Source organism: Cervus elaphus, chromosome 20 (assembly GCF_910594005.1).
Source record: "Cervus elaphus chromosome 20, mCerEla1.1, whole genome shotgun sequence".
NCBI lineage: Eukaryota > Metazoa > Chordata > Mammalia > Artiodactyla > Cervidae > Cervus > Cervus elaphus.
Window position 1 is genome coordinate 119,266,622 of NC_057834.1, and position 14,648 is coordinate 119,281,269.

At 56.1% G+C, this 14,648-nt stretch overlaps 1 protein-coding gene across 1 annotated transcript; it reads left to right on the top strand.

The window, feature by feature from the left end:
- Positions 1-984: 984 nt before the first annotated feature.
- On the top strand, positions 985-6,734 carry PDZK1IP1 (PDZK1 interacting protein 1). The gene is made up of 5 exons (XM_043878245.1): positions 985-1,091; positions 1,295-1,458; positions 3,827-3,935; positions 5,628-5,723; positions 6,359-6,734. The coding sequence occupies exons 2-5, from the start codon at positions 1,392-1,394 to the stop codon at positions 6,429-6,431; spliced, it is 345 nt and encodes a 114-aa protein (XP_043734180.1). The 5' UTR covers positions 985-1,091; positions 1,295-1,391; the 3' UTR covers positions 6,432-6,734.
- The last annotated feature ends 7,914 nt before the right edge of the window (positions 6,735-14,648 follow it).

The following is a 14,648-nucleotide window of genomic DNA, read 5'->3' on the forward strand; positions in this document are numbered from 1 at the left end:
CAGCTTGAGACCCCATGTTTGCATGAATGTGTGTATCCCCCATGGCAGTGGGCACACACAACCACACACACACATGCATACAGGAAGCAGGGATGAGGGGAGATGTCTGGGTGTGCCACTGGCAATAGCAAGGGCTGACCAGGAGGTCCTGTGAGCACCAGTCTGGTGGTATCTGGGCAGAGAGGCTGTGCAGGGGCTTCCAATTCACACCCCAGCTTCTGGGGGTGCTCCATCTCAGAGACTTTGCCCCAGTCTACTGGTTCCTTCTTTCTCGGCCTCTGTGGAGCCAGACTCCAGCATCCGTGGCTTCCTGTACTCCTGGAGGAATGTAGGGGGGCATGGAGGAAGGAGACCCAGTAAGACCCTTGGCTCCCAGGCCTCAACAGAAACTTGGGTCATTCTCAGATCCTGAGCTGGAGGGCCTGATGACCTCCATGGGATCTTGAGATTTAAGGACCCAGGGGTTCAGGGCTCCAGACTGGACCTTCCAACCTGTGAATGTCCTTCATTTGTCCTCCAGAGCAGGACACCTACTGCTCTCATTGGGATAGGTGGAGAGGGATCAGAAGGTGTGTGCAGAGGCCTCTGACCAAGCTCAGATCCTGTCCCAGTTTCCAAGGATCAACTCTGGGGCAAAGAGGTGGAACTGAACTGAGTCAGGTCAGCTTGGTTGGGTGGGGATGGCTGGGGACTAGGACCTCAGGCTCTCTGTCGTGATTCCCATGGGAAAGAGCGGATTTAGAGAGCTAGTGAACTGGGCAGGGAGTGCAGGGACAGAAGCCAGGGTTGTGTGCAGGAGTGGGACCCTGGGCTCTGGCTTGGTTGAGTGGGGACAGGTGAAGATAAGGACAGAAAAACGGCCAGGCTCTCAGGGAGAAGGCAGCTTTGACCTTTCCTAGCCTCTGGGGTTTTCCCCTAGCCCGGAACCAACCAGCAAATTTCTTAATCCCACTGTCAGCCCTGCCCAGAGGCCCCGCCCACTGGGCTCATTCAAAGGCAGGAGCCAGAATGTGTCACACCTTTCCCCAGAACCCAGCCCCACTGCCAGGAAGGGGGAGCTGACACAAGATTTCAGGGCCTGGGGCTTGGAGGTGAGGCCCGACTCCCTTCACCTCCCAGGGCTCGGCCCCACGGTCCCTGGAAGATGACCTCAAATACCAGCCTGGGTGGGCTGGGCTCTGGCCAGGGAAGGCCAGGCCTGGCAGCTCATTACTGTGGGAGGGAGGGCAGGTTCCCTCCACCTTCCCTCCTCCTCCCTCCCTCGCCTCCTTCCTCACTAGCTTCTCTCGTCCAGGGTCAAACCAGGCCAAGCTGATCTCAGCGGACACACACAGGACCCACAGCAGCTCCAGGGGCCCAGGTTCCAGCCGCCCGAGCAGGTGCCTGCAGCCATGTTGGCCCTCAGCCTGGTCGTCCTGAGCCTGCTCACGGCAGTGCCCCCCGCCAGCTGTCAACAAGGTAGCAGGGCCTGGGCCAGCCCCGGGGCTGCGGGGAGGAGAGGGCCGGGCTGGGTGCTGGGAGCCCAGGGGTGGAGGGGGTGGTCTTCTGGTCCTTCTCATCACCCTTGGCACCTGCAGGTTGGAGGGGGAAGAGGCACTGGGCTAGTCCGGGGAACCTCCAGAGGCAGACACAGGCTTCTGGCTGGGACATGATTCCCACAAGTGAGAAATGAGGGCAGCAGGGAAACGCTTGATCTAGGGCTGGGGAGGGGAGTTGAGACCCACGCTCCAGGAGCAGGAATTGCTCTAGAGATGGCTGGGTTCTGAGAGTTGGGGGCTTCAAGGAGGGTGGGGGTGGGGGCTGAGCCACCCCTCAATGGCAGGCTTGTTTCTGTCTTGGTTTTGGCCTAAACCCCCACTGTTTCCTACCCAAAGTCCCAGTGGGGCTCCCACCATGTTCCTGGGCTCTCTGTCCAGCTTTGCCTCTGTGTTGCTGTGTGCTGTGTGTATTCTGCCACACAAGGAGATGAGCAAATCACTGCCCTTCTCTGAGACTCAGTTTTCTCATCCATAAAATGAAGACAATACACCTGGCCGCCCACCTCCCAGGGCACCTGCCCTGCAGGGGTGGGGTAGGGCTTTGTATGGGTAAAGCTCCACACCCACCACCTGGTGTCTGCCCTGTGCTGTGAGGCTGTGTTTGCAGCCAGAGTCTGGGGACTCTGCAGGTGGGCTTTGGGCCCAGAGGGGGTGGCTTCCAGAGCACCCCTCCTTTGCAGACACCCTGAGCTCTCATGCATGACTGCTTCAGCTCTGTCTCTCAGGCCTTGGAAGCCCTCTTTGGGAACTGAAGATCAGAGAGGCTGAGTAACTTGTGTCGGTCACACAACAGAGCAAGAAGGGACAGGGCTAGATCTCCTCTCTCCTGCCGCAGGCCCTGCCCCTTGTGCTGTGTGTCCATCCCAGAGCCACCTGGAAGGAAGAGCAGTGTCCCTGGTGTGTCTGGAAGGAATCGGCTGCAGAGACAGGCCTCCCAGGGCCTGAGCCCTGACTCCCAATCCTTGAGTAGCCACTGAGGAAACAAAGGGCCTGAACCGTTGTTTTTTGGGAAAACAAGGAGTCCAAAACACAGCGTTTTGGCAAGTATGGAACATACAGTAATCACACTGTCTATCTCCAGTCACCCAAGGAGATGAGCAAGGTCTGACCAAAGGACAGAGTTCCCAGGGCCCTCCCTCCTTCCCAACACCTGCCAGGATCAGGGACTGCTCAGAGAAGGCAGTGCCTCCCTGCAGCAGGAGAGCTTTCGGGTAGACTCAAGGAAGCACCTTTGAGAGGGAATGAGGCAGAATGAAGTTTCTGATGCTCAGCCTGGGTCCTTTAGGTACAGGACGGCACTAGGAACGCAGGTATTCTTGCCTGGAAGCAGGACCTTTCAAAAGTTTCCTGTTGGCCTCTGTCCCTTCCTGAGACATCTAACTGCTACTGCGTGTCTGTCCTTAGGTGTGGCCAGGCTCTCTCGGGCTCACAGAGCACGGTGATGTCCGGGGAGAGGAGAGCCCTTTGGGGCTGCCAGTGGCTGAGAGCAGAGACTTCTGCGAAATCTTGAGGGTTAGAGGTGGTGTCAAGGGCCAAGGGTCAAAACGCAGAGAAGGTGCCTGGATGGGGCCTCAGACTGGTGTCTGGCCTAGTCCCTTGGGCACCCAGCCAGAGGAGCCGAAAACGGCTCAGATTGGAAGCTCCCCTTCTGCCAAGACCCAGAGAGAGCTCGGCCCTCTGTCCTGCCTTTCCAAAGGTGTTCTGTCCCACCCTTCCTCTGGGCACCCCTGGCACTCCCGCTGCGCGGCCCTGCCTGTCCGTGCTCCCACGCCTACCCAACCCCAGAGAACCTCTGCTACAAAACAGGATCTTCCAGATGCCAGCCCAGTCCTATTAGCTCTGGGCCGCTCCAGCCTGGGAGCAGGGGAGGAGGAGAGCCACCCTCCCTGGCAGGGCCAGGCTGGCTATTCAGGGGGCTGCCCTTTGGTCCCTGGGCCGAGGCTTTCCCTGGGGGCCCCTACTTGTTACCCACTGCAGCGGGAGAGGTCTGGAGGAGGGGACACTCTGGGCTGCCTGGACCTCAGATGCTGCTCTCTGAGGCTTCCTCCCTCCTTGGCTCGTTTCTTTCTTCCAAATCCTGTCTTCCTCCAAACCACCGTCCCCTTTATAAGCCCAGTGGTCAGACGGGGTCCTTGTTCCCCAGACGGTCTCCTCTGGTCCAGGCAGCGGGCTGGGAGCCTCCAGCACAGGCCCCTGCCCAGAGGCAGGAGGGCCCCCTGCACTGGCAGCGCCCAGCTTGCTGCAGGACAACCCCCCCGCCAAAGCATAGCACACTCCTCCCTTTCCAGGCCGGGGGAACCTGCAGCCCTGGATGCAAGGCCTTATCGCCGTGGCTGTGTTCCTGGTCCTCGTCGCAATCGCCTTTGCTGTCAACCACTTCTGGTGCCAGGAAGAGCCGTGAGTGCTGCCTGGGCGGCCCTGGAGCTGGGCCGGCGCAGGCAGGGTGGGACCAGGACCCTGGCCACTGCTCTTGTAGCAGGGAGAAGGGTTGATGAAATCCTCTCACTGTGTGGAAGGGACACGGAGGCCTGAGGTCTCGGGGTGCAGAGCGGAGATTTGCTAGTGTCTACAGCTGAGTGTGCTCACTGGGGGCAGGTCGTCTCTTCTCGGATTCTCAGTGTTTCTATCTGTAGAGTTGGGACAGCGGCCCATCTGTGATGGGGGCTGTGAAAACCCCTGGACAGGAATGTTCTGCCCTTCTCCAGGGTCTGCTGGCATGTCACATTCGGGAGGCACAAAGGGGCAACGGGACAGACACTGCTCTTGTGCTCACAGACTCCCAGATGGGAAGGGAAGGCAAACCTGGTGGGAGCCATCGCAGCTTGAGGCTGATGCTAAAGGAGCCTGCAGAGTGCTGTGTGGGCCTGACCTGGGGGGGAAAGGAGGGCGACCAGAGAAGGTTTCCTACTGTATGTTTATCCTGAAGCCCAAGCAGGAGCCAGTCCCAGCACAGTGCAGGGTGGGAGAGCATTGCAGTTGAGGGGTCCTAAGTTCGGAGCAGAGCACAAAGGCAGAGGGGGCTGGGCTGAAATCTAGTTCATTCTGCACCTGTCAACTCTGGGGCAAGTCTGCGTCTGCCCCTGTTTCTCATACTGGTGGCCGGTCCTGGGTGCCAACAGCAGCCCTGCAGGAGACACTGAATGAACATGAGCAGCTCCCAGATGGAGAGAGGGATGGAGAGGCCTGAGATAGGCTGGCAAGGTCAGCAGAGCCCAGGCCAGGCAGATGCTTGTGCAGTAAGGCCCCTGACTTCAGGCTTTGTCCTTAATGCAGTAAGGATCCAGTGCAAGTGTGTAAGCCAGTCTCGGGTTGAGATGTCTGCAGATGAAAAAAAGGGATGAGGATGAGGTCAGGAGAGAGTCTGGACTGTGGAGGCGGCGGAGGGGATGGAGAGAGGGGACAGGTCTAAGAGCTGTCAAGGAAGGAAGGGGTCGGCACATAGAGACAGGAGGGAGGAAGGACAGGGAAAACATCCAGGCTTCTGATGGGGCTGCCCACCGATATAGACCATGAGAGAAGAGGCAGGTCTGGGGCAACTTGGATATATTATGTCTGAGGTGCCTGTGGGATGTCCGAGGAAAGATAAGCAGTGGTTAGGATCCTGGTGACCCTCATGAGAGTGGTGTCCGGGGATGTTGGGGCAAAGGCCACCCTTGAGTAAGAGGCAAGGAGATTGTTGTTGGAAATGGTTCTTTTCTCCACTGGCCCCAGCTCTGCCTTCAGCGGCCATTCCTACTGCTTAGGAAAACCTTGTGGGAAATCTGGGGCAGACACTGAGGGCTGCCGGGTCTGCTCTGGAGCTGAGCTGAGGCCAGAGGAAAACAGCAGAGGGAGACTGGGAGGTGGCTGGTACAAGAATGTCTGGTACGTCTTTAGTAGACCTCAGGCTGGAACCTGAGGGCCCCACTGTGGATCAGGGAGAAGGGTGTGAGGCCCCTTAGAGTGTGGCCAGAACCAGGATGCTGGGCCCTGCTGGAGGGAGAGGCTTCCCCTAGAGCCTATAAAATTGGGCCTGACTGGACTAGAAGGAGGAGGGGTAACAGACGGAGAGGGAACCCAGGGAGCCCTATTGATGAGCTCTGTCCCTAGGGAGCCTATAAACATGGTCATGACCATTGGAAACAAAGCAGACGGGATCCTGGTGGGAACAGATGGCAAGTACTCCTCAATGGCAGCAAGCTTCAGGTGAGGCACTGGTATAGGGCAGATCACCCTGTGCTCCAGGGGCTCCCGGGGACCTCAGGACCAGGAGCTTTTGATGAGGAGAGGGTGGGGAGTATGGTGGCTCATGTGCGGAAGGGCTCAGTGAAGAGAAAGGGTTCAGTGTGGGAGGATGGTGAGTGAAGGGGCCTTTGGGAGGACTGCAAGGCTCCATGCAGCCTCAGTTTGGAGAGAGGGCTCAGTAAGGGGATAGGGACTCGGCGCGGGGAGGGGCTCAGGGGGTAGATTGGATTCATAGGGAGGGATGTAATGGGGAAAAGAGGCTCAGTGGAAGAAAGGGACTCTGAAGAGATGAGTAGAAGGACTCTGTAGGGAGGAGAATCTGTAGGGGAGGAAGCTCAGTGAGGAAGTGGGCTCAACAGGGGGTTTCTTAGTGGGGTTCCCCGGGGGAGAAGCTAGATGGCAGAGAGAGATGGGATTCAGGGTGGTGGTGGTGAGAGGCCTCCAGTCTCAGGTGCAGGAGACCAGATATGGTCAAGGGAACCCCCTCTGGGACTCAAAACATTTATTCTGGAAGACACAGCCCTCACAAGTGCGGGATGGGGCAGGGAGAAGGGGATGGGATAGAAGGAGCAATGACCCCTATCATCCTCTTTCAGGTCCAGTGAGCATGAGAATGCCTATGAGAACATCCCAGAGGAGGAGGGCAAGGTCCGCAGCACCCCAATGTGACCCCTGCTTGCCTGTCCATGCCAGCCCCCTCCCTCTCTCTACAGGGATCAGCAGGAAGGGGCCTGCCTTCTCCACCCCCACGTCTGTCCCACCCTCCTGCCAAGGTCCACGCTCAGACTGTGTCCAGGCTGGGGCTCAGCTGTGGCCTTGAGGTTCTAGGGGGTCTCCTGCCCAATTCATTTCAGAAGACTCTTCTGAAAAAGACAATCAGCTCAGCACCTCCCATCCTGCCTCACATCTCCCTCCCCCGACCGTGGCAAGGGCCCTTATTTCTGTGAAATAAAGACATTTTGTACTTCTGGGTCTTAGACTCTAAATAGCTCAGAAATAGCTCCTTAGGCTTCCAGAGAGGCCCAATCTTGCTTTCTGACTCATCTTCCAAAGCCACTGTCACGGTGATTCTGGAGAATTTCCAGGAAGTCCTCTCTGGGAGAACCCCCGAGGCCAAGGAGCACACTTCTTGCTCCAGGCAGAGACCCTCTTAAAAAGCACCCCTCCCCTTTTAAAGAAAACATGTATTATTTGACTGCATTGAGTTGCAGCACGCGATCTTTGTTGCGTCAAGTAGGATCTTTCCTTGCGGTGTACAGACTTTCTAGTTGTGGTGCACAGGCTTAGCTGCTCTGCTGTGTGTGGGATCTTAGTTCCCTGACCAGGGATTGAACCTGGGTCCCCTGCACTGCAAGGAGGATTCTTCATTGCACCTCCAAGGAAGTCCCGAGTCTTCCTCTCTTGACCTGCCCTTCACAACTGCAAATCTGGGTGATTCTGGGCTCTTCATGTAGCACCAACCCTGACCCCTCCACCCTGCCTCCATGTTGCCAGATGTTGCAGCGGGTTCACTCGTTGCTCATTCATCCAGCTCTGTCCTCATCCCCATGGCCCCTCTGGGCTGGGCTTGGGGCATTGGAAGCACTAGGGAAAGTCTAGGGCTAGGACTCGGGAAGCTCAGATTGGAGTCTGAGCAAGTCCCCTCCTGACTTGCCATGTGACTTTGGAGAGTCAATGTCCTCTCTGAGCTCTGCTGACCCTCTGAGGATTTAGCCAGGCTCACCACAAAGCTTGAGTGGGAATTATCCTTCCTAAGCCACTGACTCCCAGATCCAGGTGGGGGTGGGGCGAAGGAACTGGGCCCCCTGGGAGAATGAAGCAGGAAGGAGGGGACATGACCCTAACCGGGCTGGCTGACCCTGGAGACCCCTCACTTCTAGAACTGTCATTCTCATGAGAGCAGCCTCTGTCTCTGTCTGGGTTGGCAACTGGAGGCAGGCTGTCCCGGGAGCACCCCAAGTTCCAGAGGAGAGGGGCTGGAGGGCAGGAAGCAGCCCACCTTGTCCCTCAGATCTCCTTCTGCCACCTGTCTCAACCTGTCACGGCCTCTGGTTCCTCCGTTACAGCTGCTCCTGTGCTGCTCCAGGGCTTCACCCAAATACCCCTGGGGAGTTCCACCCGAAATCCAGACCATCCCTCCCACCTCTCTGGGGGCTAGTCTGCAGCCTGCAGCCTAGGGAAGATCCCGCAGCTGAAGGCTGGCTGGGTCTCTGCCCTGCTGTGTGACTCGCCTCTCCTCTCTGGGCTTCAGCTCAGTGACTTGTGGCTAGAGCTCCTGTGATTCCCACTCTCGGCTTTTGCACACATGAAAGAATGCCTTTTCACCCCCCTCTGCCCATGTAAACTCTGCACATTCCTTCTCCTTGGCCCTGCCTAGGTACCTCTTCTTCTAGGAAGTCTTCCTTAACTAGACCAGAGGACAGAGTCAAGTGACCAGCCAGCCCAGCCTTTGGCTGCCTGGGTCTGATCCTCCTTGTATGAAGCTACGTTCCTCCCACCTCAGCCCCCTGTTGTCTCACCTCAGGACCGCCCCCCCCCCCCCCCCCCCCCCGCCGCCAGTTGTCTCGGGGTGTCGGGGGTGGGGGGAGGCGGTTCCCAGTCTGACTCCTCATTGGCCTGCCAGCTCTGAAGGCAGAGATGCCATCCCCCTGTTTCCCCTCCAGCCCCTCACACTTCACCAGCAGGGGCTGTGGCAGCTGCTGTCCTGTCCCGGTGCTGAAGGTGGGGGTGGGGGGGCGTGGTGGGCTGGGCTGGGGTGGCCCGCTGGGTGAGTAGAGGGGTCAGATTCCCCTCCCCCCACCCCACACCCCCGGGCCTTTCCAGGAGCCTCCTTAGCCCTTTCCCCACCAGCTGGACAAGGATGGTGGGAACTCCATCCTGGGGTCCTTGTGGGGCTGGGCTGGCATTGACCTTCCCCCCAACCTCATGTTCCTGCCCTGACAGGGGGCAGGGGGCATGGAGCTGCCGGCCCCAGAACTGCCGGAGCCCCCAGTCCTTATCGCTAGTTCCCACCTGCCAGTCTGGCCAGAGGAAGGAGGGAAAGGAGGCTGGGTCCGGGCCAGGGCGGTGCTTAATGACCCTCCGGGGGCCTAATCGCAGACTGGCAGCCGCTGAGTGGCTCAGGCTGGCTCCTGGAGGAGGCTGATAACGCACCAGCTGGGCCCCCCACCATCTATCGGGGCTGCACAGCCAGTCTCGAGGGGGCATCGCTCGGGGGGCCTGGGAGGGGGAGCCTCTGGGCTGGGGCAGGGCGTCAGGGGACGTGGGGGAAGCTCTCCGCCCCTCCCGCCCTGCGGGAAGGGGATTTCTGAGCTCCTTGATTGACAGACAAGGGAGAGGATGCTCCTTCAACGCCTTCCTGCTCCCTCCCCACCCCTTTCTCCCCAGGCCGGACCTCCCGGTCCCAAGCCTGTTTTCTCTTTGGCTCTCCCCGCCTTTACTCATCTCCCTGTCTGTGCTCCAGTCTCTTTCCGAGTGCAGTTTTTAGTTCCATCTTCTTGTATCGGTCGCGTGTCTCCCTTCTCCTTCCTCCACCTGAACTCATTGTTCACGCCTTCTCTCTCACCTCTCATCCGCCCTCTTTTTCCAGCGGGCTCTCCCCCTGCCTTCTCCCCAGCTCTCCCCACGTGCCTGCGCTGTGCTGATGCCCCTCGAGGCGGGGCGAAGTCCGGTGCCCTCACCCAAGTCTCACTCTTTGTGCAGCTTGACCTCCGGCGGATCCCTCCCCCTGCTCTCTGGGCAGAAGGCGAAGGCTGCCCAGGCCCTGGCTCCAGGACCCAGAGGTTCTATTACTCCCAGAAGACATTCTTGCTCCTCCGGCATTCTGTAATACGGCCGGCACCTTTCCTGTTCTTCCTCTACCTAAAACGTGTGGATTTCACAGGGTTACATGGCAGGTTACACCCGAATCACGCTAAAAGCCCCACCCAGCAACTGCAGAGTTGAAAGTAGATTGCAGCACAGCTTACTTCAGTTAGACTTGAAGAGGAACTTCCAGCCTGGAGTTGGTTTTGAAAAAAGGGTGCGGAGTCCTAGCTTGAGTGTTATTAAGATAGAGTGGCAGGGGCTTGGAATAATTTTCAAGATGACTTCTCTCATGCTCAGAGTGACATGAGCAGGAACACTGCACTCTTATTGTATTTCAGGGAGCCTAATATCACCGGGGAACGTCTGCCAGGCAGAGTCTCTTCCCCCAGCCCAGGGAAGAGGAGTGGGGGCAATGGGAGGTGTCCATTGCCTGTGATGGGCTGTCTTTCTCCTTATCCTACCCTATCTCCTTAGACCAAGCTCTCAGGTGAGTCACATGGCTCGAACCGGTGGAACTTGCTCTGGGATGAAGATGGGAGGCATTTGCCTCCCCTTCAGATCTGGTCTGTGAGCCTGGAGCCCCCAGCTTGGCTCTCCTCCCAGTGTCAGACCCCAGTAGTCCACACTGGGGACTTAAGAATCATGCAGACTCTAGTTGAAAGTCCAGCTCTTCGCCTCCCTGCTTGTGGGACCACCTGGGCTTCTGGATGTTCTTTTCACTTGCCGGTAAGACTCCTTCTGTCATGACTTCCCTGCGGGGTTACTGGGAGGAAGCAGAGATAATGTGTGTGTTATCCTTGCACCTGAGACTCGCCAGAAGACCCCTTAAGCTCGGCTTAGCAGTCACTTCTTCTGGGAAGCTCGCCCTGAGCCCTGGGCTAAGGGCTTCCTCTGGGCCACACCAGCATCTCTGCACTCATTGCCCTGTGTTGCCTGTTTCCTTGTCTGTGTGCAGCTCCAGCGTCAGGTCTGGGAGCTCCTCGAGGGCAGGCAGGGGGTGACTTTCCTCTCTGAGTCACCAGCACCCACGCTTGGGCCCAGGAAAGGGAAGCCCAAGGGGTAGCGAAGAGACCCAGAAGGAGAGACTAAATCCCAGTCCATACCCGTCCACCCCACATAGGTACAGACACACACAGGACCTGCACCCCCGCTCTTAAGCTCTCTCTGGCTGAAGGTCCTGGGGTCAGTGAACACCGATGCTCCATCTGGTCTTCAGTTGCTGGGGAGGGGTTGTTCTCCCCCTCCCCGCCCACGTCTGCCTCCTGGTGGCTGCACACTCGTTGAGAAGAGTGGATTCAGTAGAGCCTTTGAACTGGACCTTCAGGGGGCTCTTCCCCCTTAAGCACGGGGACCAAAGACCTTCCTATGGCCGGGCGCTCGGGACCTCACAGGTTGTGCAGCACCTCGCACTGCAAGCTTCAAGGGCAGCCGGACCTCCAGCGCCCCCTCTTTGTGTCCCTAGAGGCCAGCTCCGTGAAAACTTCAGGTTCTGAGTACTACTGGTGGGGCCAGGCTCTGGGGGACTTAGCATCCGGTCCTCATGACGCACCTCCCGTTCTCTCAGAAATGGTCCGAGAGTCCCATGGCCTCTGTCTTGAGTCATTATTCCAGAGAATAAGGAATGATGATGTTCGTGGCGCCCTGCTCCCTGGAGACCCTGGCTCCGTGGGGAGGAGGAATAGAGAGCTTGATGAGAGAGAGAGTGAGAGGAAGTTCAGGGATGAGTCTCAGGATCGTCCTGAGCGGGCTGGAAGGCGGTGGGACCTCTTGGGGAGCACTGACAGGGTTCTGTGACCTGCACCTCTACCTGCAGCCTGGGGGCCTGCCTCGGCCTACAGGGAGGGGAGCCTTTTCCTGCTTTTCACGAAGGCACTGGGTAGTGGGGGGCCCTGCGAATGACAGGTGCCAGGGGACGAGCAGGAGTGTGTGGGGTGAGGATGCATTTGGACAAGTGATTTGGGAGCTGGTGGGATGTCTACAGGGAGAGGACTAGGGGGCATTTGGGTGCATAGGGCAGGTCTGAAGTGCAGTTGAGCAATTTCTAGTTCAGCCAGAGATTTTGCTTTCCAGTTGGATGCCCACTGGGAGGTTAAGAGGACAGGTCTGGGCCAGGCAGCCTGGACACAACACCGATGTGACACTGATATCATATTGGACAAATCAGTCAACCAAGCTCCAGGTTACTCATCTGTAAACTGGGGGGAGTACATGGTGTCCATTTAATAAGAGGTGTTGTGAAGACTCAAGCAGTGCACATAATACACAGAATAGTGTCAAGTGTACTATTACTGCACATAATAACAGCCGCTGATCATCAAAAAAGCAAGAGAGTTCCAGAAAAACATCTATTTCTGCTTTATTGACTATGCCAAAGCCTTTGACTGTGTGGATCACAATAAACTGTGGAAGGTTCTTCAAGAGATGGGCATACCAGATCACCTGATCTGCCTCTTGAGAAACCTGTATGCAGGTTAGGAAGCAAGTTAGAACTGGACATGGAACAACAGACTGGTTCCAAATAGAAAAGGAGTACATCAAGGCTGTATATTGTCACCCTGCTTATTTAACTTATATGCAGTGTACATCATGAGAAATGCTGGGTTGAAGGAAGCACAAGCTGGAATCAAAATTGCCAAGAGAAATATCAATAACCTCAGATATGCAGATGACACCACCCTTATGGCAGAAAGTGAAGAAGAACTAAAGAGCCTCTTGATGAAAGTGAAAGAGGAGAGTGAAAAAGTTGGCTTAAAGCTCAACATTCAGAAAATTAAGATCATGGCATCCGGTCCCATCACTTCATGGCAAATAGATGGGGAAACAGTGGAAAAAGTGGCTGACTTTATTTTCCTGGGCTCCAAAATCACTGCAGATGGTGATTGCAGCCATGAAATTAAAAGATGTTTACTCCTTGGAAGGAAAGTTATGACCAACCTAGACAGCATATTAAAAAGAAGAGACATTACTTTGCCAACAAAGGTCCGTCTAGTCTAGGCTATGGTTTTTCCAGTGGTCATGTGTGGATGTGAGAGTTGGACTATAAAGAAAGCTGAGCACCAAAGAATTGATGCTTTTGAACTGTGGTATTGGAGAAGACTCTCGAGAGTCCCTTGGACTGCAAGGAGATCCAACCAGTCCATCCTAAAGGAGATCAGTCCTGGGTGTTCATTGGTAGGACTGATGTCGAAGCTGAAACTCCAATACTTTGGCCACCTGATGCGAAGAGCTGACTCATTTGAAAAGACTCTGATGCTGGGAAAGATTGTAGGCGGGAGGAGAAGGGGACAACAGAGGATGAGATGGTTGGATGGCATCACCGACTCGATGGACATGGGTTTGGGTGGACTCTGGGAGCTGGTGATGGACAGGGAGGCCTAGTGTACAGCTGTTCATGGGGTTGCAAGAACTAGGACACGACTGAGCGACTGAACTGAACAAATGTTAGCTTTTGTCTTATTATTATTATTATTATTATAGGATGAACTCGGTTGGATGCAGGACCACTCTGTCAGAGCTAGCAAAATCCTTAGAGTCATTTAGCCCAGTTTAGTATTAATAATATTGCACAGTGGAATCTAAAGCCCAAGGAAGGGATGGCCCCTGCCCAATGTCATGTGACAATCAGAGTAAGAGGCAGGCTAGAGGCTCTGCAAGGCTGGTTGGAACAGGATGTGCTGGGCCCAGCTGCTCCCCTGGACCTCTGGAGGAGCCAACATACTGGGGCTGGTTCGTTCTGCTTTGCTGAGGCCTGTACTGTTCTGTACGTGGACTTTGCAAATGAGTAACCGGGCTCCTGACCAGTTCAGGCTGTGAGCTTGGGGTGTGGGATGGGGGTGGTGATGAGAATGGGTGCTGGCGAAGTGGAGGAGGGGTCGAGGAGGAGAGTGAGCTCCAGCGAGCAGGGAATAAAAGGAGAGAGAAGGCTGGGAAGAAGCTGATGGAAGAATCTTCCAGGTGCCAAGAGCTAACAAGTTACAATAAGAGATTGGGAAGGGCCGTCCCTTCAACCCAAAGGCAGTGATTGTAGTTTGCGCGTTGAAGCTAACAGCTACTTTGTGGTGTGTAGGATGATTTCTGATTGGAGATTTATTCTGATCCTATTTTCTTGAGGAAAAACTGCAGACTCAGAAAGGGAGGTAAATTGCTTAAGGTCACACAGTCTGGAAGTGGCATTGGGCCCTGCTCTTTTGACTTTAAATCCATTGTTAATTCTACCTCAATATAGGGTTCCGTGTGTGTGTGTGTGTGTGTGTGTGTCTGTGTGTGAGAGAGAGAGAGAGAGAGAGAGATGGGGAGATGAAGAGGAAAATAAGAGTGTTTGTCACTGTAGCACTCACAGTCCATTGGAAAGAGGCATCTGGGAACTGGAGAGCGGTCCCCTTAGTAACTAAGCAGATGCTCGGCAGTGGCTACTTCTGCCTCCATCCTGCCTGCTCATTCCTCTACATCTTCCACCTCCAGCACTCTGCCAAATCTGCCCTCACTAGGAGCACAGAATCCTGTCTTCTTGTTGCAAGACACAGTGGCCTGTCTGATGCTTCTGCTCTCAACACAATAGGATGATGGCCGTTGTCTCTGGGAGTTCTTCCTGACCACCCTGGTGAATGCTCAGCGCCCCAGGCTCACACAGACCCGTGGACTCACAGCCTCAAGTTGGTCATGGTGTTGCTCTCTGAACAAGAATGCTGATCTCTGTGAGGCGGAGACCATAGCTGCCGTGTTTGTTGTGATGTCTGAGTGTCTGGCGTAGGTCCGGAATAACGGGAGGTCCCTGGTCAATGGTGGTTGGATGAATGTCATAGGGACCTTATCCTCTCCATTTATTTACATTCCTTCCTATGACGTATCAGCTTCTGTATCAGCATCTTCAGCCCCATCCCCTCTAGGACCCAGTTACCTCCTGCACAACTCTACAGGAACCTCAGACCAAGATGGAATTCTGGGTCTCTTACTCATCTGAGTGTGCTGCTAGGGTTACCCCCACTCATCCACCCAGGCCAGAGGCGGGATGCACCCCAAATCCCCCTCCTCACCCCACCCCATCTCCCCTGCTTCAGGTCTGCAGCTTGCAGGGATGTC